Source organism: Pantherophis guttatus, chromosome 2 (genome assembly GCF_059756535.1).
Source record: "Pantherophis guttatus breed Tessera chromosome 2, ASM5975653v1, whole genome shotgun sequence".
Taxonomy (NCBI): Eukaryota; Metazoa; Chordata; class Lepidosauria; order Squamata; family Colubridae; genus Pantherophis; species Pantherophis guttatus.
Genome location: NC_142064.1, coordinates 107,391,942 through 107,414,103, shown reverse-complemented (window position 1 = coordinate 107,414,103; position 22,162 = coordinate 107,391,942). Strand labels below are relative to the sequence as shown.

The following is a 22,162-nucleotide window of genomic DNA, read 5'->3' as shown; positions in this document are numbered from 1 at the left end:
CGCAACCACTGAAGCAGGAGATCCTATACTATTTCAGACAAGTGGCTGTTCAATCTGTTCTTAAAAACCTTCATGATTTTGGAGGCAAGTTGTTCCACTGAATAATTGTTCTCACTGACAGGAAATTTCTCCTTAGTTTTAGGTTGGATCTCTCTTTATTAAGTTTCCATCTGTTACTTCTTGCCCTGCCCCCAGATTCAAAGTCAATCAAACTTCAAAATCTGAAAAAACAGCTGTTGAATTATGTTCTCTCTAAGAAAGAGATTCAGGAAACCTTTTGGTTTCATGAATCTCTCTGGCTTAACAGAGGTCCAAGAAAGAAATCTGTGAAATGTCACTGGATTACATCATACTACCAAATGGAGTCCATACAAATGGAAGTTCTGTAAATTATAAATTATTACAACTGCAAAAGGTGATCACATGATCCCAGGTCACTGCAACCATCCTAAATATGAGATAATTACTAAGAATCATAATTTTGATCACATGACCATGGGGATGTTTCAATGATTATAAGTGTGAAAAATGATCATAAGTCACTTTGAATGGTTACTAAATGAACTGTTTTAAATCCAGGACTACCTGTTATAGGATGCCCATGTTATAAGAAAGACTTTACTTTTAACACACTAAATTTATATTACAGATCTAACTTGTGATTGAATTGGTAATTGATCTCTATTTTTATGTTCCCCTTAGTTTATACGATGGACTCCTTTTTCTAAATATCTTGTTTTCCCAAAAACAAGACCCAACCAGAAAATAAGCCCTAGCATGATTTTTAGGATGCTCATAATAAAAGCCCTACCCCCAAAATAAGCTCCAGTTAAGATCGTCAGCCCTGGGGAGTGGGTGGGCATGGCCAGAACAGGAGGTGGCAAGCACATAGGGGTTGACAGTGTCCAGCACAAGCTGTAGCCGCCGGCCCCTCGGATGGCACACTCTGGGCCTGGGCAACCTGCGCAGCGCAAGTGAGTCTGAACACTGTGACTACTGGATCAACCCTCAAAGCAGCAGGCAGAGGCAGAGGTGCAGAGGGGAGGCATGCGATCTGGCCTGCCAGATGCACCACATGGTCATTTGGCCTGTTGCAGCCATGGGCAAGTAAATACAGATGGACAGCCTATTTTTCAAAGAACCTGAGGGCAGGACAAGAAGCAATGGATAGAAGATTATTAAAGGGAGTTCCAACCTAGAATTAAGGAGAAAATTCCTGACAGTGAGAACAATTGATTAGTGGAAATACTTGCTCCAGAATTTGTGAGTGCTTTATCACTTTTAAGAGGAAATTGGACATCTATTTGTCTGAAATGGTATAGGGTCTCCTGCTTAAGTTTGGGGGTTGGACTAGAAGATCTCCAAGATCCCTTCCAACTCATTATTCTATTATTCTGATACTACATGCACACCACAGTCAAAGCTTCTTCGACTATAGAGGAGATATATTGTATGTTCCTAGTTTACTTGTGTGAAACAGATTATTGTAAGTTTTTAAAGTACTGAAAAAATTGCAAAGTCTATGAGAAAATTGGCTGCATTCAAGTGAACTCCACCCACCATTCAGGAGACTTTTATGGAACCCTAAATTTCCATGAAACAGATGTTTTGAAAAACTCTTGGCTTGGTCAACTCCTGCCTCCGTATGAAATTGTGAAATCAGTTCCTAAGCAACTTAGAAATTTCTTGATGCAGTTATGAAAACTATGAGCACCAACATTCCTAGTTTTTCATTGACTTATTGTGAATATTATTATAATATTTCACAATTGTTTACAACACATTGCTAAATATTTATTACTCTTGTTGGAATTACTTATGAATACATGTGTTTTATCAAATTAGGATGAATATATTGAACAATTTTCAATATCGTTAACAAAATTAATTATTTCAGACTGATGGTTCCTAGGTATCATGCTTCTCCTTAAAATATCCTATTTTCCTATGTTATTTTATACTGAAAAAGTACATCAATTAATACATCAAGAAGACTACTAGCACTAACTTCCTTCTGGATAAAGAGAATTAAAATGCTTATACTATAAAGTAATGTGACATTTCTACTTTCTATAGGCAGAATGAAGACTCATATCCCATAGAGAACTATGTTAGAAAAAAACTGGTTTCTCATGTTCTTCATCCAGTAGTTTTATATATCTCTGTGTGGAAAAATATTCAGTCAGTTGAATTTGTGAGGCCATCCAGAAAGTTTAAATTTTCTGCATTTAACTCTAGTTAAATTTTCTAGTTAAATTTTCTGCATTTAACTCTAGTTAAATCTAAACTCTAATTAATTTTATGGGAGCTGTCAAAATTAATAGATTGCTTTGTAATTCACATACATACAGAAGTGGTTACAATCATCTAATGCTCCTTTTTCTCAGAGGGTGGTTCAAAGTTTCAGGTTGATATATTTTCTCCTCCCTCTGCCTTGCATCTTGGATATAAACTTTGAGCTCTCTAGAGTCTTTGCCAGTTCTCTTCTCAGACGTTCAAGAAACAGAGAGACAGAAACATGGACCTCCTTTGGGTTGCTACAGTCACTATTTGTTTTATGCCAGTTTTTCATCTAGCAGAATCTTCCACTGCTCATTATGACAAGATTTTGACCCACAGTCGAATCAGGGCACGTGATCAAGGGTAAGCAATATGTTTCACATGAATAAAAATTATTGTACAGTCTTCCAAGTTTTATTTTTCTAGAGTTTAAACAAAATATTTACTATTTTTTAAACTATTTTTTCTTATTAATAAGCTGAGGTTTGTTAATATGACTCCAGAATACTTTTTTTTTAGTTTTAAAACTTACATAGCTCTTCTACATAGGTGTTGTTTATCAATAAATGTGATAAATCATTATATATTATTAAAATTATCACTTTTGCTTTACAAATGAATTGTTTCTTTGGGTTTCTTTTAAACTTTGCTTAAACTATAGCCATGTGGCAAAAGTATTAGTTTTATCAAAATTTTGACACAAGAAATTCAGAATGAAATGCATTTAATTAAATAATTTTTAAAATACATATATAATGTTTTTATGTTTGTGTATTTCTAGTTACAATATATACAATATTCACATTCTTTGCAAAAATGAACACTATGAATAAATAGCAAATGCATTTTTATATAAAAGAAACATTTTAATTTATTACAATGTTGTTTGAAATTACTAAAAAGGAATAATATTATGGAATGTATTCAACTTTTAGAGAAAATTAGTTTTTCAGATTAAAATAATTCATTTTTATTCAAAATATTATGTTTTTGTTTAGTTGTGAAATTATTTACTTTGGTTTTCTGATTTTATTTCAAACATGGGCAATCAAATCAACCAACTGAATTATATACTATAAGTATTTCCAATGGGAAAAATGAGAAGCAAAATATTTACCATTCTTTTATAATTTTACTTTTATTTTATTATTTAAAACATTTATATACGCATGAAGGCAAATATACATGTCCCAGGATAATGTTGCAGGATCCAATCTGGTTCAGAAAAAAACTCTGATCCCAGTGACTGACCCAGATTGGTTTCTGCTTATATAGCTGTCCATTTTATATCAAACTCCCAACATTAATCACAAGTTTACCTGCTGGCAAGTTGATACATGTTCATGTTACCAAACTATCATTTCTGCAGAAAAAAGGCTGTATCCAGTGGCAGATTAAGGCTCACTGGTGCTCTAAACCAAGGGTCTGCAACCTTAAGCACTCAAAGAGCCATTTAGACCCATTTCCCATAGAAAAGAAAACACTGGGAGCCCAAAACCTGGATCGGTGTGGCCAACTTGATGTCACTCACTTCTACCAGTCACATGACCCCCCCCCCCCAGCCATGCCTACCCAGCCGGTCATTAGGGCAGAGAACCAGTTGTTAAAAAACACCAGGAACCACAAAACCCGTTTGACATGTTTCTCTCCCCCCTCCCTCCCTCCCTTCCCCCTCTCCCTCCCTCTCTCTCTGTTTCTCTCTATCTCTGCCCTGGCTGCTTCTCCATCCCCTGCCATCACCCTTACCTTCTCAGGCCAGGCGAGGAGTGACTGGGAGGGGAGGGCGAGGGGTGGGGCCAGCTAGTGGTGGGATCACCCGACAGGGAGCCACAGCAGAGGGCCCAAGAGCCGCATGTAGCTCCGGAGCCACAGGTTGCTGACCCCTGCTCTAAGCAGTGACAAATCTTGATGCCCCCCTTCTTTGTACATACTGTTTTATCAATTTTTTTTTACAAATCTTCATTGGGTTTTTTTTTCTTTCTCAACTTTGTGGTGCCCCCTTTGGGCTTGGTGCCCTAAGCATGTGCTTAGTCTGCTTAATGGTTAATACACCACTGGCTGTATCCATTTCTATTAAATACTTTTGAGTATAATAAGGACAAAGTGGACCTTCACCTTCAGAGGCATTTCACAGAATCATAGGGCTGGAAGGGACCTTGCAGTCTTCTAGTCCAACCCCCTGCCCAAGACTGGAGTCCTTATACCATCCCAGACAAATGGCTGCCAATCTTTCTTTTCTTTTTTTTTTTGAAAACCTCTAGAGATGGAGCACCACAACTCTGAGAGGCAAGGTGTTCCAATCTTGAATTGTTCTCACTCTCAGGAAATCTCTCCTTAGTTCCAAATTGGATTTCTCTTTAATATCTTCTACCAATTGTTTCTTCTCCTGCCCTCAGGTGCTTCGGAGAATAAATCAATCCCTTCTTCTATGTGACATTCACTCAAGTACTGGAAGATAGCTATCATGTCACCCAGGGGTGAAATGCTCCCGGTTTGGACCGGATCGCCCGATCCAGTAGCGATAGCGGCAGATGGTTCGGAGAACCAGTAGCAAAAATCCCTGCCCCCCCCATACCCAGCTGAGCCACACAATCATCAGAGGCTTTTTTTTACTTTTGAAAGCTTTTTTTCTACAACCTCTTTGGCCAAAATAATGCTTTTAAAAGTAAAAAAAAAAAAGCCTCTGATGATCGCGCAGCTCAGCTGGGATCATCAGAGGCTTTTAAAAGCATTTTTTCTACAACCTCTGAAGAAAAAGAAAAAAGCCTTTTTTTCTTTTAAATGCCTCTGACGATCCAAGCTGAACTGCCTGATCAGAAGAGACTTTTTTTTCTTTTAAAAGCTCTGACGATCCAAGCTGAGTTGCCTGATTGTCAAAAGCATTTAAAAGAAAAAAAGCTTCTGCCGATCAGGCAACTCAGCTGGGATCGTCAGAGCCTTTTGAAAGTATTTTTTTACAATCTCTTCGCCGAAGAGGTTGTAGAAAAAATGGTTTTAAAAGTAAAAATAAAAAATAAAAAAAATTGGCCACACCCACCCAGTCACATTATCCCCCCCCCACACACCAAGCCATGCCCACAGAACTGGTAGTAACAAATTTTAGATTTCACCACTGATGTCACCCCTAATTCTTCTCCTTGATAGGCTGGAATGTAGAAAATAGAAAAATAGGGTTGGAAGGGACCATTTCAGACAAATGTCTATCCAGTCTCTTCTTGAAAACCTCCAGTGATGGAGTACCACAACTGCTGGAGGCAAGCACATGCATACATAATGGACATGCTTAATTCCATTAACTATTCATCATACAGTTTAGCCTCCAGATCATCTTTGTTGCTCTTTTCTGCATTCATTCTATCATCACAGAATCTGTTTTGTATTGTGGCGACCAGAACTGGACACAGTATTCCAAGTGTGCCCATACTAGTGCATTATAGAACATTGTGATCTTGATGCTATCTCTTTGTTAATGCAGCCTAGGACTACATTGGCCTTTTTGGCAGCTGCAGCATATTGGTGACTCATACATAAGTGGTGGTCCACTAGGACACCTCAAACCCTCTCACAGTTATTAATATTACTGAGCCATAAAATTTAGTCCAGGACTCAATAATTCACTTCAGTCTATGCCAGGGGTGTCAAACTCAAGGCCTGTGGGCCGGATCCAGCCTAAGGGGTACTTAAATCTGGCCCATGGGACTGGACTGGAAATATCAAAGGACCAGCCCGTGGTGCCTCTGCCAGCCAAAATGGGCCGCAGGGGGCTGCATGCACCCCCGTGCCCCGGTTTTGGCTTCCATGGCCTCCTGCAGCACTCTGCCAGCCAAAAACAGACCGTGAGGCCCACATGAGGCCTGTTTTTGGCCTCCCCGGCCTCCAGCAGCACTCTGCCAGCTGAAAATGGCCTTGTGGAGTGCCTTGCGTGGCCTCTGTGTGGCCTGTTTTTGGCTGGCAAAGTGCTGCAGGAGGCGGTCCAGGCCAAAAATGGGGCATGCCCCCCCTGCATGCCCCCCCACCCTTTTGGCTGGCAGGGTGCTGCAGGAGATGACCGTCCCACCTCCTCCCCCCCCCCCCCCCCCGCTGTCCCATGGAGGAGAATTACAATGCTGAGCTGCCCCTCGAATAAATCCAGTTTGACATCCTTGGTCTATGCTATCAATGTATCCGTATTCCTAATCTTATCCAGGTATGAATTACTCTATTGCTGGTTTCAGAACAGTACCACAGAAGTACAGGTCCATTTTATCTGAAAACAAACAAAACCTGAAAACAAACAAAACAAGCAGAATCTCTGGATGGGAATAATTGTCTAGTCAAGAATGATGTTACTATCATTTAATGGAATGGCACTGCCACAACTATATGTATATATAAAAGCTTAAGAGGAAATTTTCTAAGTATATGGATGGCACAATAATAGCAGGATGATTTTGCACTGTAATATTTAGTCTTTTTTCTGTTCAATTGTGCCTGATTCTTGAAGACTGCCTGGATAACTCCCTATTGTTTACTTGGCAAGGATTTTCAGAAATGTCTGCCATTGCCTGCTTTCTAGATCTAGCCTTGCATACCTATGAAAAAGTAATTGTTGGTCTGTAGCCTTTAGTCATTTAGGTAGGAGAAAACAAGAATATAAGAGAAACAACTTCAGAATGAAAGAAATTACAAGCAAACAGCTGACTATTATACTTTCTGATCCAAAACAATCTCAGAATGAAAAGAACACATTACTGGGACAACAGAAAAGAGAGTGATAATTTCAGCAAGTAACCAAACATGGCTTTATCAAAGTCCCATGAGGCATTTTCTGTTGACTTTATATTTAATTTTTTATTATATGGAGTCAGAGTAAATAATGCTGCAACTGCAGGATTGGAGGCTTTCATAAAAATGATGAAAGCAGTATTGCACTATGACACAAACTCGGTCTTTTTATGCAAATATTGTCTAAAGGCCACAATATTGTTTTTGCTACTTGCTCACTGTCCAGTACTCACTCACAGCCATATTAAAGTGCTTTGCTGCAGGTTCTGAGGTATCAGAAATTTTGCATTGCCCTCACTAATGCTCTATTCATGCTTGAGTTACTAGGCCAGAGAGTCATGCTGCCTTACAGTTTTCATGTAGGACAAATCAAAGGGGAAGTGATTGGGAGATTCCCTGGGCTTTGGACCTTTAGCCATGTCTTCCATGCATAAATTGGCTGGAAATAAAAGGTGTCTTAAAAATTTCCATCTGAATCAATCAATCAATCAATCAGAATAGAGCTGGAAAGGATCTTGGAGGTCTTCTAGAATCTTCTAGAGTCTTCTAGGTCTTGGAGGTCTTCTAGAATCTTCTTGAACCTTGTTCAAGCAGAAGACCATTTCAGACAAGTGGTTGTCCAGTCTTTTCTAAAAAACCTCCAGTGATGAAGCACCTACAATTTCTGAAGGCAAGCTGATCCATTGAAGGAGCTGGCAGATGTTATCTTAGAACCATTGTATCATATCTTTAAAAAAATCTTGGAGCACTGGGGAACTACCAGAGGACTGGAAAAGAGCTGATGTGGTTCCCATCTTCAAAAAAGGAAAAAAAAAAAAAACCCAGACCCAGGAAACAATAGAGAATCAGCCTAACTAGTCCAGTATAAAAGATTGTGACCTTGATGCTATCCCTTTGTTGATGCAGCCTACATTGGCCTTTTTGGCAGCTGCAGCATGGGAAGATGCTGGAAAAGATAATAAAAAAACAGATCTGCAAACAGCTAGAAGCAAATAAAGTTATAACTAGTAGCCAGCATACTAGGATTTGTTAAAAACAGATCATGCCAAACACTAGTGGTATTCAAATTTTTCCCCTACTGGTTCTGTGGGTGTGGCTTGGTGGTAGTGGTGGTGGGGTCATGTGACTGAGTGGGTGTGGCCAACTTGACATCACTCATGGCCATGCCCACTCAGTCACATGACCCACCACCACCAAGCCATGCCCACAGAACCCACTAGGGAAAAAAATTGAATTTACAGCTATTGCACTGCAGCCTTTCTTTCTACCTATTTTCTGCCCAGGCCTGGCCTAATCTGTCAAAGGCCTCCTCCTGCATGCTGCCTGCTCTCTCTTCATGCAGCAGGTAATGGGATGCGTGTGCACGGCTGGCGCGAAGAACAGAGCGAAGCGAGCGCAAGTGCGTGCGTGCAGCTCCGTTGCAAACCGGTAGCAAAGATAAGTAGAACCCACTCCTGCTTCAGACATTGTGGGTGCTTCATCACCGGATGTTTTTAAGAAGTGGCTGGACAGTCACTTTTCTGAAATGGTATAGGATCTCCTGCTTGAGCAGGAGGCTGGACTGGAAGACTTAGAAAGTTTCTCCTTAATTCCAGGTTGTTTCTCTCCTTGATTAGTTTCCACCTATTGTTTCTTGCCTTGCCTTCTGGTGTTTTGGAAAGTAAGTTGACTCCCTCGTTTTTGTGGCATCCCCTCAAATATGGAATACCGCTATTATGTCTTTTCTCTAGACTAGTGATACTCAATTCCTGCAACCATTCTTCATATGTTTTTGTCTCTATGCCTTTAATCATCTTAGTTGCTCTTCTTTGCATTTTTTTTCCCAAAGTGTAACATCTTTTTTGTAATGTGGTGACCAAACTTGATGCGGTATTCCAGGTAAATTGAATTTCAGGTAAACTGAAATTCAGTTCCTTCCTCCCCTTTGACCATTTATTCTGTTTGGAGAGTGGTTAGCACAGCCCCTGATTACATATTTTCCTGCTTCTTTACCCTCACCAATTGCTCTTTTTTCCAAAGGTATGGATTTGGAAGACTGATAGAAACATTTATGGTTTCTACAAGTCTCCCTTTTTCCTTCAGCCAGGAGAAAAAATTGACAGTACTCTTATTTATTTCCACTGATTTAAAAAAAAAGAAAAGAAAGAAAAAAATTCACTTTTCATCATTCCTGTGCTGAATGTATAGACAACAACAAAAGTACAGTCTAACAGTTATGGTGTATTTGGAAAAAAGGAAAAGAATTGAGAGACAGATGAACTGTTCAGTGTGGACTGTGCTGCAGAAAGTGGAACCTATCACTTTTGAGGCTGCTTTTACAGTGGCTTGGAAGCGGGGATATTTTTTGAGAAATTGTGGGAAGTGAGGAGTAGCCCAACCGAACAGACAATTTTGTCATCCAAAAGATATGGGAACCAGAGGGTTATGCTGGATTTAATTGTTACTAATAGGGATAAAATGATTGAAGGTGTGGAAGTTGTGTGAACGTTGGGGGAGGGTGACCATGTGTTACTGGAATTCAACATAATGCAGGCACAAATAATAGAACAAAGTCAAACTAGTGTCTTGGACTTTAAGAGAGCTGACTTCAACAAATTTAGAGAGAGCTTAGGAAGGATCCATGGATAGAAATCCTAAAGAGGAAAATAACTCAATAGTCTTGGAAAATTCTGAGAAATGATATTATAAAACTTCAGTCCAGCACAATACCACATGGTTTGGGTCTTTGAATTTTGATTTGTCTTCTGAAACTACTCAGATAAGCTTTCTTTCCAAGAGATTTTATTTGATTTACCTTGATTTACATTCCTTTGCTTATCTGTCATTTTTCTATTCAGCCTAGTAAATTGCTATCATCATTTAACAATCTGGTACATACCAAAAACCTGAAAAATTGATAGGTGATGATAATATTATGATAAGATCTTTGTGCTATGGTTAGAAGGTTATGCTGAGCACATATTTATTCCTAGCCCACAGTGGAAGTTGTTTAAAGTTGTTTTGAATTGTTCGGTCTTTTTTCTATTCTCCCAATATAATTTTTGCCATGTAGATGATTTAGCTGCTTCAGTAATGATATTGTTGGTGATGCAGTCCAGGGTGGGATCTAATGAGGTCATATTGGCTAGTTTAGGCTGGTATACACATGTCTTCTCCCCTCTAGTTGCTAGACATAGGCCAAATTCATATTAATGGGTGTAGGAGGAGCAGTTCTTTGATAAACTTTAACATTGTTATTTGATTGTACAGGACAGTATTACTTTCACACTTCTGCTTCTATGATGTATCTATCAAATATAGTTCATACCTGGTGTCTGTTTAATATGACTGAAATATTTTATTATACTTTTATTTGCTTATGTTTTATTGTATTTTAAATTGTACAATAAAGAATGGGCATTACAGTAAGGTCTAGTAGGCATTAGTCTAAGATTCCAAGGCTTCAAGGGCACCAATGCTGCCCTCCTTCTGAAACATTCTAAAAATGTAAGTCTTCTCATCAACAGTAAAGGGGCACCCTCAGTCAGTGTTGCCTAGAGCCAGCATTATTACTGTACAATAGTAAAATGGTGTACAATTTTCTGAAGATGACCCCATTAAAGCAGTACAATGATGATCTTTATGGATCAACTCAAAAATGTGGGAGGTACCAACAATAGAATAGAATAGAATAGAATAGAATAGAATAGAATAGAATAGAATAGAATAACCGAGTTGGAAGGGACCTTGGAGGTGTTCTAGTCCAACCCCCTGCTTAGGCAGGATACCCTACACCACTTCAGACAAATAGTTATCTAATCAATAAAGCTACAGGGGAAGAGCAAAGAGACTATTATAGTAGCAGGATCATTCATGACACAGATGGAGTAAATCCTAATGCCCTCTCCCAATCACTGACACAGTTCTAGTGAAAAGAGATATCTCCACTGTTCAAAGATCTTCAAATTAGGAACATGGAATGTCAATGATTTAAATCTAGGAAAGTTAAACATTGTAAAGAACAAAATGAATAGGCTCAACATTGATATACTAGGCATCAGTGAAGTTCATTGGGCTGACTATGGAAGGCATAGTCATATCAGTGGGCACACCAGCTCAGCTCTGGCGTGCATGCGCGTGCCAGCCAGCTGATTTTCGGGCCTTCTGGGCCCACCAGAAGTAGGGAAACAGGTGGTTTCCTACCTCCGGAGGGCCTGGGGGTGGGTGGGGAAGGCCCATTTAGGAGTCTCTCTAGGAGACTCCTAGAGAGGCTCTGGAGGCTGGGGACAGCAAAAAACGTCACTTCTTGTCCCACCGGGAGTTGGGAAATGGGCTGTTTCAGGCCTCCTGAGGGCCTCCAAGGGAGTGGGAAAAGCTGTTTTTGCCCTCTGCAGATGCATAGAGAGGATCTGGAGCCAGGTAAGAAAGAAAAACAGGCCTACTGAGCCATCACATGCCAGAAGTGGGGTGTTAAGTCCTCACTGGTACGACCGTCCTCGAGCCGGCTGTGTCGTCAGCAGGCTCGGATTGGTGGAGATGCGCAGCAACTAAAGTAGCGGGAATTGCCTGGTCCCAGATTGGTTATCGCCGTCTGACAGCTCGCTATTTAAGCAGCTGTCAGGCTGCGCGTTCTGTTCTGTTCTCTAGCCTCTTGTTGTGCTTGTTCTGCACTGGTTCAATAAAGTTAATGTGTTAAGCAGCCTGGCCTCAGAGTAGTCCCTTTGGATTCAACACAGGGGGGGGGTGTTGTGTGCTTATGCGCAGGGCAGGGTGCATAGAATTATGGGTGTGGGCACACATATGCGTGAACCTCCCCCGTCCCCCCCTCTCCTGGCATGCAATGGCAAAAAGGTTAGCCATCACTGTCATATGGTATACTACTCTGACAATGATACCATCAGAAGAAGAGGAGTGGGTTTCATACTATACTGCATAAAAATTGGTAGAACCATAGAAAGTTTTTGAACAGTCAGTGATAGGAAATGGCAATACATATCAACAGAAAACCTCACAACATGACAATTCTGCAAGCTTACACTGCGGACTCAGCAGTAGAGAATATCAAAGAATTCTACGCTGAAATTCAGGAAACTTTGAAACAAATACCAAAGAAAGACTATTATTGTAGATTTCAATGAAAAAGTGGGAGAAATGGAATAAACAGGGATCACAGGCAAGTTTGGCCTTGCTGAACAAATGTGGCAGGAGAACATCTGATTTAGCTATGTCATGAACATCAGCTAAGGATAATGAACATATTATTTGAACAATCCAAGTGGCAACTGTACACTTGGATTTCAGCAAATGGAGAGCATTGAAACCAATTTGACTACATACTTTCCCATAAGAAATGGAAAAGTTTCATCTCATCATGAAAATGTTCCCCGGTACAGATTGTGGGTCCCACCATGAATTCAAAAGACCACCTATGATTCAGAAATTTGATGTCAAGAAGATTCCCCTGGCATGTTCAACTGAAGTTAAGAACAGATTTGAATTGCTCAACATCACAGAAAGACAACCAGATGAGTTATGGGAAGAAACAAAAACAACTGTTACTGAAGTAGCCCAAAAATATATTACATACAAGAAACCAATGAAATTGGTCAAATGGATATCAAAAGCTACAATAGAGACTGCAGAAGAGAGAATGAAAACAAACACCATTGATGACAGGGAAGAAATGAGAAAACTAAATGCAAAGTTCCAGAGAGAGGCAAGAAAATATAAAGAAAAGTACTGGACTGAGCAATGTAAGAAACTGGAGGAAGGAGACATGAGAGGTCATACAAGAGAGTGTTTCACTTATGTAAAGTGGGCCAGAAATCCCTTTATAATAAGAAAGGCTATAGTCAGAGGACATGATTGGCAGGAATTGCATGACCAACAAGCATTCAGAAAAAGATGACAGGACTATGCAGAGCAACTTTACATAAACGAAAACAAGATCAAGACATAAGAAGAGTAGCTGACCTACCAGAAATGGAACCAGGTATCCTGGAGGAGGAAGTAGTGTGGACACTCAAGCAGTTGCCTAACCACAAAGTTGCTGAGTTGCTAAGACCACTGCCAACAAAAGCACTGACAGCACTTTGCCAAAGTATGTGGAAGTCTGGTCAGTGGTCAAAAGAATGGAAAAGGTTGATATTTATTCCAATACCAAAGAAAAGTGATATGAAAAACTGTTCTAACTACTAAACCATAGCTTTGATATCACATGTGAGTAAAATTATCTTGAAGATAATCCAGCCATGTTTGAATCTAACTGCCAACAGAGAACTGTCTGATCTACAAGCAGGATTTCAGAAAGAGAGAGAAATGTGTGATCATATTGCCAATCTGTGTTGGATGATGGAAATAGTAGAGGAATACCATAAAGACCTCTATACAAACTTGACTACACAAAAGCCTTTGACTATGTTGACCATGACAAGCCCTAGAACTGCCTCAAAGAACTGGGAATATCACCACACCAAATCCAGCTCATTCAGTCATTGTACTCTGATCAGGCAGCCACTATAAGAACAGAATATGGAGACACAAAATGGTTCAGAATTGGAAAAAGCACTCAGCGATGTTGCATCCTGTTACCTATACTATTCAACATGTACACAGAAATAGTTATGAGAAATGCATATTTGGAGGAATCTGCCATTGCTTGCTGGTCACCTTAACTGTCCAAGGAATATGCAGAGCTTTCTCCAGCATCACACCTCAAATGAGTTGATTTTTCTTCCTGTCTTGGTTTTTAAAGGTCCAACTTTCACAACTATAAAGGCAATATATAAATATTTTATGTAAGTAAACATTCAAATTGTAAAGGATGTTTCATATAGACCTTTTTCTTTTTTTTTCAGGCCAAATGTCTGTGCTCTCCAGCAAGTTATGGGAACCAATAAGAAATATTTCAGCACATGCAGGAACTGGTACCAGGGAGCCATCTGTGGAAAGAAAGCGTAAGTCATAATAATAATAATAATAATAATAATAATAATAATAATAATAATAATAATAATAATAATAATATATCTTATAATTTTATTTATTGATTTTGTGTGGATTACCTATAGTGTCTGTGTAACAGAGCCAGCTCAATTTTTATGGTACTATTTAGAAGGAAATAAATGTACAGATAGCCCTTGCTGAATGATCATTCATTTGGCAACCATTCAAACTTATGGCAATGCTGAGAGGTATTTTTGATGGGTCCTTGTAACTGTGACCATTGCAGTATCCTTGTGGCTATCTGATTGCAATTTGGGCATGTGACAGTCTGCTTGCAATCACATTGCAGCATCACACAGACACATGATCAACTTTTGTTAATTCCTGTCAGCTTCCCCATTGATTTTGTTAGTTGCAAAGTCATATAATGTTGTGCCTTATGACTGCATTCTCAGTCTCAGCTTCTGTCAATAAATAAGGACTACCTGCATATATATTTCAGAGAGTAAAATTTATAGATTAGAGTTAATCTTTACTGGAATGGCATAAAAGCTCTATCTCGGTTATGGGAACCTAGAATTCCTTGAGTTGTACATTTATATATTGAAAACTGTATTTATTTTGAACTTATAATGACTGTAATAAAGACTGACTTGTTTTGATTGCTGCTATAAAATGTTAGAACTGCAACACAAAACTATAACTTCCAATTCTGTTGCTGCAAAATAGAATTTAAATTGGTTAAATGACTTGCAGGAGGATGAGTATTGGAATTTAGGAGGTTCTTTTGTTCAAGGATATGGTCCTGAGCATAATCAGAATACTGAAGGAATACTGAGCAATTAAGTAATGATATGCCCCATTTTAAGAACAAAATGTTATTTAATAAATGGTAAAATAAGGCTCTCTAAGTACTGCAAACTGGCTTTGTTATAATTCTTAGAGAGCATCTCCGTAGAAAATTAAATGCACAATATAAATTATTGGGATTTCAGATACAGGGTTTTCAGTAATGATTAATTATCCTCCTTGTGGAAATCCAGGATCCTTTTTTAAACTGCCTTTGTTCCTAGCTTTTACTCTGATTGCAGACTTTTAATGCATCTGTTCTTATTCTTGTTTTAATATAGTTTTTATATTGTGCATTTTGTTTTTATATATTTTATAAATTCTATTTTTTATATATTCTATATAATTACTCTAATCCACTTCAAATATGTTTACATTAAAAGATATACTAAATAACTATTAAGACCTAGAAAGATAAAATAATCTTGCATTGGTACTCTGCAGAATGGTTTTATATGAGTGCTGCCCTGGCTATATGAAGATGGAAGGAGAACGAGGATGTCCTGCAGGTATTATCATGGAACTATTTAATCAACCCAATTTATTTATTTTTACTGTTGTATCCAATTGACTACAAACAACTACAGAAATAAAACACTGCCTTGAAAAAAATTAAAAGATGACCTAGAACAGCTCTATTTTTCATCCTTTAATAAACCAGACGATGGTTCAAGACTGAACTTTACAAAGATGCTATTCCAGGGTATTGATATTGCCACCAACAAACAGTATCATTGTTTTAGCTCCCTTTATTTCCCAATGATAGAACATTAGGAATAAATTCCCGCTAGATGATCAAATATGTCAGGGCAGTTCATGTTGGACTAGGCAGCCTTGTAGGTGCACAGGTGCCAAGCCATCTATGTAAAAAATAATTAAATTGTACCTGGAAACTAATCTGTAGTCAGTGCAGGGCCTATAGTATGTTCTCAATAATGGAAACTTTTAAGCATTTTTGAAATGTCCCATGTGAAATGTATTGCAGTAGACCAGGGATGTCAAACCCAAGTCCCGTGAGCCGGATCTGGCCCATAGGGTGCTTAGATCTGGCCCGCGAGACCGACCTGGAAACAATGAAGGACCGGCCCGCAGTGCCTCTGACAGCAAAAATGGAGTTTGGGAGGGCCATGCATAGCAGAGGGTTGCAGGAAGCCGTTGCAGCTGAAAACTGAGCTTGGGAGCTCATTTCGCTGGCAGAGCGCTCGGGCCACCACAGGCACCCCAACATGAATTGGTCACACCCACCCTGGCCACGCCCATCCCACCCATCCCTGAGGTGAAACACAACCCTGATTCAGCCCTCAATGAAATTGAGTTTGACACCCCTGCAGTAGACTAAACTGGTGGTAATTCGTCCATGAATTACCTAGGTCAGTGATGGCAAATCTTTTTGGCACTGAGTACCCAAACCAGAATGCACCCATGTGTCGGAGCCCCAGAAACTTGAAGACCAGCTGGCCGGTGCGCATGCATGCACCTGGTCTTTGGTTTTCTGGCGCACGCATGTGGCTGGCCAGGTGATCTTCGTGCATGCCAGAGCACTGGAAACCCGAAGATAGGTGTGAAGACTGCATGCGCACTGGCCAGCTGGTCTTCGGGTTTCCAGGGCTCCGGCATGCGCGAAGACCAGTTGGCCAGCACGCCTGTGTACGCCAGAAACAAGAAGAGCAGCTGGCGATGGCATGAGTGTCCACAGAGAGGGCTCTGCGTGCCACCTGTGACACGTGTGCCATAGGTTCGCCATCATGGACCTAGGCCATCTTGTGTTAAGTAGGGTCATAATGGGTGCCAAAGCAGGGCCAAAGTCTCTTTAGCTAGCAGAAGCCATGAATTTGGAAGGATCCCAGATCATGAAACTGTTCTTTCAAAGGTAATGCCTGCTTGTCTAGACATAACATTGCTATTGATGGAGAGCTTTGATGTACAAACTGTACTTGAATCTTGTCACAGTTCAATTCTACTTCTGACAGAAATCCTGACAGTTTCAAGACACTGTGCTAAGACATCAGTGGCATCTCCTCTACAGTCTGAAATGTTGATTTAAAGTTGGGTATTCTTAGCAATTTGGTGATATTATTCTCTTGGATGACTCAGCAGCTTTATAGACATAATAAAAAAGAAGTTTGATGATCCTCTGCCATGTGCAAGTTGGACCAGGATAAGCACAGATCAAGCTTGCACATAGCAGAGGATAATCTAAAATATTGCCATGTCTACTTCCTTGGATTTCACAGGCCAAAAGAAATCCCAGGTTACTTACTTCATTGATCAACACAAAAGATCCTAAGGAACTTTATTTGCATTAAAATCTAGGCATTAAAACAGGAAGCACTTCAATGCTTCAGTAAATTCCATTAATAATTTACTAGAAAAAGAAGAAATAATTTAGAAAAGGATTTGATAACTATAAGCTATTTTTCTTTTTCAGTGGCTCCAATAGATCACGTATTTGGTACTTTGGGCATTGTAGGAGCTACCTCCACTCAACGTTATTCTGAGATGTCGAAACTGAAGGAAGAAATTGAAGGACCTGGCTCTTACACATTCTTTGCACCAAGCAATGAAGCTTGGAATCTTTTAGATCGTGTAATTATATCAATTCTGATTTTTAAAGAAATGTTTAATCCTAAGAAATTTATAGATGAATAAATTATGAATGAAGAAATACTAACACTCAGTTTTTGTACATATTATTGGTTATTATTGATTCTGGTTAACTTTATACACATATATTAGTAAGTTCACTTGCAAACACGCACATAACTCTAAATAACCATTGCAGGCATGAGGTAAGATGGCTGGAACAGTAACTTAAAGTTGGATTTTCACAGTAGCTTCTAGAATATAACTTCTGGCTTCAGAAAGGCAGACTTTCAAATTTTGTGAATTAGGCTGCAGAAAATCTGTTTTATAGTAATACTGTAATATTGTAATAAAAATGTATTATTGTGACAACCAATCATGTCTTTCCCAATGTACCATGTAACAAGTAAAATTATGATTATGTTCTCCAATTGCTGACTCCCATGTTTCTACCTAAAGTGAAAAGCCCTAAGATTATATAGGGAGAGCCCATAATCCTCCCTCAGGTTATCATTAAATCCTAGAAAATGGAGTTAATACTGAGATGGAGAGAATGCCCACTAAAGACTTATTTTGTCTGGTTTTAGGCTTTTCCAATTACCCAGCATTGATGCATTAAATAAGTATAAGAACCTAGGTGTAGACTAAAATGAAAAGGACAAAACTTAAGAGACTGCACAGTTTCTGACAGTGGAATAATAATAATATGAAGGACAATGTTGAGTTGGCAAGTATTATGGCAGGTTGATTTAAGACGGGTGTCAAACTCAAGGCCTATAGGCTGGATCAGGCCCATGGGGTGCTTAAATCTGGCCCATGGGGCCAGCCTGGATATAGCAAACAACTGGCCCACCGTGCCTCTTACAGCCATAATTGGGGGCAGGGGTGCATGTGCCCCCTCCCATGCCCCGTCTTCAGCCTGGACGGCCTCCTGCAACACTCTACTGGCCAAAATGGGTGTTGACCAGCAAAGTGCACTATGTTTTGACTAGCAAAGTGCAGGAGGCATCCGTCCCGTCTCTCCAGCCGGCCCGCGGAGGAGAACTTCAATGCTGATCCGGCCCTTGAAGAAATCCAGTTTGACACCCCTGATCTAAGAAAATCTTTGAGGTAGGGAGGAATAGAAAAGGTGGGGGTGGATATAAATAAACATTTTCTGAAGGCAAAAAGCTAGATTGGAAAAAAGGGGATATGAAAAATATAAAGATTACCAAGAAAAGAAGTAGGAAACTGAAATAAAGTCAGTAGGCAGGAGAAGTAGCATGTGGCTGATGTTGTCTGGTTGCCTGCTTTGTACTTAATTGTGAGGTATCCAGAAAATATAGGCTGGAGCAGAAAGTTGAAGCTATCCTCAAAGAAGGAAATGTTTAGCCACTTGTTATTGTTGCCAAGTAGTGGCTATATCAATGAAATCACTGGTAGGCTGGTAACTCAGAAGATTCAGAAAGTAGTCAAAAATACCTCACTAGCTAACTGAAATAATATTAATGGAATATCTACCTGAATTCAACTCCCCTGCCTCCAGGAAATCTACAATGGTCTGATTGAAAATGTAAACATCGAACTGTATAATGCTCTCCACAATCATATGGTAAACAAACGGATGTTGACAAAGGACCTTCGGAATGGCATGACTCTGGTGTCTATGTACAACAATCAAAAACTGCATATAAATCACTATCCCAATGGGGTAAGCTTATTTGTATAACATAAATGGACAATAGGATGTGACTTGTACCACTTACATCATACATTTTGGAAAGAGATCTAAGATTCAGTGTTCTAGTTTAAATTCCCCTTGAAATTCGTTTGTTTGTTGTTCATATAAGATGTCATGTATCATTATGTTAAGATGATTTTCAAAAAATAGAAAACAACATACAAAATACTGCTAAACTTTCATTGAGCCTAATTAATTTACACATCCTACTAGAATCCTTGGATTAGTACTCAGACAACAATTTACATGAAAGCAGTTCAGTAATTATGATTACTATCAGTTTTCCAGTCACACAAAATGAAGTATAACTTAAAGGGCTGTGTTGCAAAATATGTTCCAGCTATATTGTTCCCTGAATTTTTTAAAACAAACAGCACAAGTTTCTTAAGCAAGTTATAAAATTAATTGAAAGAAAAGATTATATAAAGCTTATTTGGTAAAAGTTGGGAAGCCAAATTTATAACAAACATTAATTCATGCTATTCTTCCAATTTAGGTTGTGACTGTTAATTGTGCCAGAATCACCCATGGCAATCAAATTGCTACAAATGGTGTTGTTCATGTAATTGATCGTGTGTTAACTCCAGTTGGTAATACTATTCAAGACTTCATTGAATCTGAAGATGATCTCTCATCTCTTAGAGTAAGCTTTTATTTAATCTTATTTTCTTCAAATCTTGTCTTTTAAAATAGTTGGTGTCCCTATATATAACTGAAAATCAAGCTAAATTGCATGTAATGGAAGAAGATAGTACAGTAAAATACTATTTTAAATATATAAATGGTTTGATTGGTAATTAATCCACCCACCCAGATCTATTATTAGGCTGGTGGTAGAATAAGTTATGTAGAAAACTATTGATTTTCCAGAATTAGTAGTATCAAGGGACATTGTAAATAAAATAAAATCTTCCCACTGACAAATCTGAACCTCACTCCTCTTGAGCTATAGATGCTACATTTTGATAATCTAAAATGCAATGTGATGCCATATTTGTATCCCATTCTAGAATCATTGTATGCTCCTACTCAATCTATTGCCAGTAGGTAAAAAGCACATTAAACAGAGCTGAGGCAATGAGTTATTTGGCAATTTATAGAACTGTCTAATTTATTTATTTATTTTATTTTATTGAATTTCTATACCGCCCTACTCCCGAAGGACTCAGGGCGGTGAACAGCCATGAAATAAAACACATACAAATACAAAATTTAAAATCGAATAAAATGAATTAAATAAATTTGGCTGAATTGATACCCATAATTTAAAATACCCATATTTTAAAATACAGTAAAAATTTAAAATTTACACTTAAAAGGGAGAAGATTTAGGCGAGGCCAGCTTGATGAAATAAAAGAGTCTTCAGCTTGCGGCGGAAGGTGCGTAGATCCGGAATCCTCCGTATCTCTGGGGGAAGCTCATTCCAGATCGTCAGTGCCCCCACAGAGAAGGCTCTCCCCCTAGGGGCCGACAGCCGACATTGTTTGGCCGACGGCACCTGGAGGAGCCCCTCTCTGTGGGAGCGTACTGGTCGGTGGGAGGCTATTGATGGTAGTAGGTGGTCCTGTAAGTAACCAGGTCCTAAGCCATGGAGCACTTTAAAGGTGGTAACCAGAACCTTGAAGCGCACCCGTAAGACCACCGGGAGCCAGTGCAGCTCGCGCAGGAGAGATGTTACATGGGAGCTCCACGCTGCTTCCATAACCACCCGCGCGGCCATACTCTGTGCCAGTTGGAGCCGCCAGGTGCACCTCAAGGGGAGCCCCATGTAGAGAGCGTTACAATAGTCCAGACGAGAGGTGACGAGGGCATGAGTGACTATGTGTAACGAGTCCCGATCTAGAAAGGGACGCAACTGGCGAATCAGGCGAACCTGATGAAAAATCCTCCCGGTCACGGCCGTCAAGTGCTCTTCTAAAGACAGCCGTGAATCCAGGAGGACGCCCAAGTTACGAGCCCTTTCCGTGGGGGCCAATGATTCGCCCCCAATAGCCAGCGATGGCGCCAGCTGACTATATCGGGACGTCGGAAACCACAGCCACTCGGTCTTGGATGCGTTGAGCCTGAGCCCGTTTCTCCCCATCCAGATCCGTACGGCCTCCAGGCACTGGGACATCACTTCAAGGGCATCGTTGGGGTGGAGCTTAGCCTAATCTTCCTAGCGTTGTACTGAAAACGCATTCTGTTTTCCAGACAAACTGGGAATATTTTTATCATCGGCTTTTCTTTCCTTAAAGTGGTTGAGAAGGGGGAATCCGTCTTTGCAATTGTAAACAGAACTTTAATATTAGGGATCAACCATCTAATTTAGATTTGGCTATGATCTTTTGTCATAAAATAAAGGAATTTGTTAATTTTGTCACTGTTTAGATTGTTTTTGGAATTCCTTTTAATGAACAGTTTTATATAATAGAGAAAGTTGTGCTGAAGAGAAGGAGTGAAATTAATGAACTATATGTTGATCAATTTTCAGTGTTAGAATATTGATTAAATTGCAAGTGTAGAAGGGCAGACAGAACTGAGGGTGGAGTTAAGCAAGTCATCAGCTAGCATTTTTACATACCCACAAATGATGTAAGACCAGCCCCTCTTGAATGGTGACCCTTATCTGGTGCTAATTTAGTACTGAACTTTAGTTGACAAGATTCTCATGTATAAGCTTGAGCAATAAATCTGAACTGCAACTTAACAAATGGCTCTGTTTCTTTGCATCTGATAGCAAGTCTGCTATTTTACATTTGCAACATTTTTTTCCTTTATTTTTTGTTCATTTTTTCTCTCTCCCCTGCTCCAACTGCTTCATATTTATGATGGTTGCAATAACCTGAAGTCATGTGATCTTTTCTATTCCCTATTTTCTGTTCCCTCACCTAAATTATTTATGAAAATGTTCAAGAGTATTGGGCCTATTACAGAATCTTGGGGAACTCCACTGCTTACTTCCCTCCATGTAGATATAATTCTCTTAAAGACTACACGTTGAGTGTGATTTGTCAGCCAGTTATAAATCCATTTGGTGGTGATGCAGTCTCTTCCACATT

General features: G+C 39.4%; 1 protein-coding gene across 4 annotated transcripts in view; it reads left to right on the top strand.

The window, feature by feature from the left end:
• Positions 1-2,180: 2,180 nt before the first annotated feature.
• POSTN (periostin) overlaps positions 2,181-22,162 on the top strand; it is an 82,141-nt gene continuing 62,159 nt past the window's right edge. For 3 of the 4 annotated variants that reach the window (XM_087888417.1, XM_087888416.1, XM_034411203.3), the window contains exons 1-6: positions 2,182-2,643; positions 13,881-13,979; positions 15,262-15,326; positions 17,246-17,403; positions 18,926-19,090; positions 19,617-19,763. In XM_087888417.1, the coding sequence (XP_087744543.1) occupies positions 2,519-2,643; positions 13,881-13,979; positions 15,262-15,326; positions 17,246-17,403; positions 18,926-19,090; positions 19,617-19,763 (759 nt within the window). In that variant the 5' untranslated portion in view covers positions 2,182-2,518. Of the gene's footprint in view, positions 2,644-13,880; positions 13,980-15,261; positions 15,327-17,245; positions 17,404-18,925; positions 19,091-19,616; positions 19,764-22,162 lie in introns of all 4 variants that reach the window. The other variant, XM_034411201.3, reaches the window with a different exon arrangement.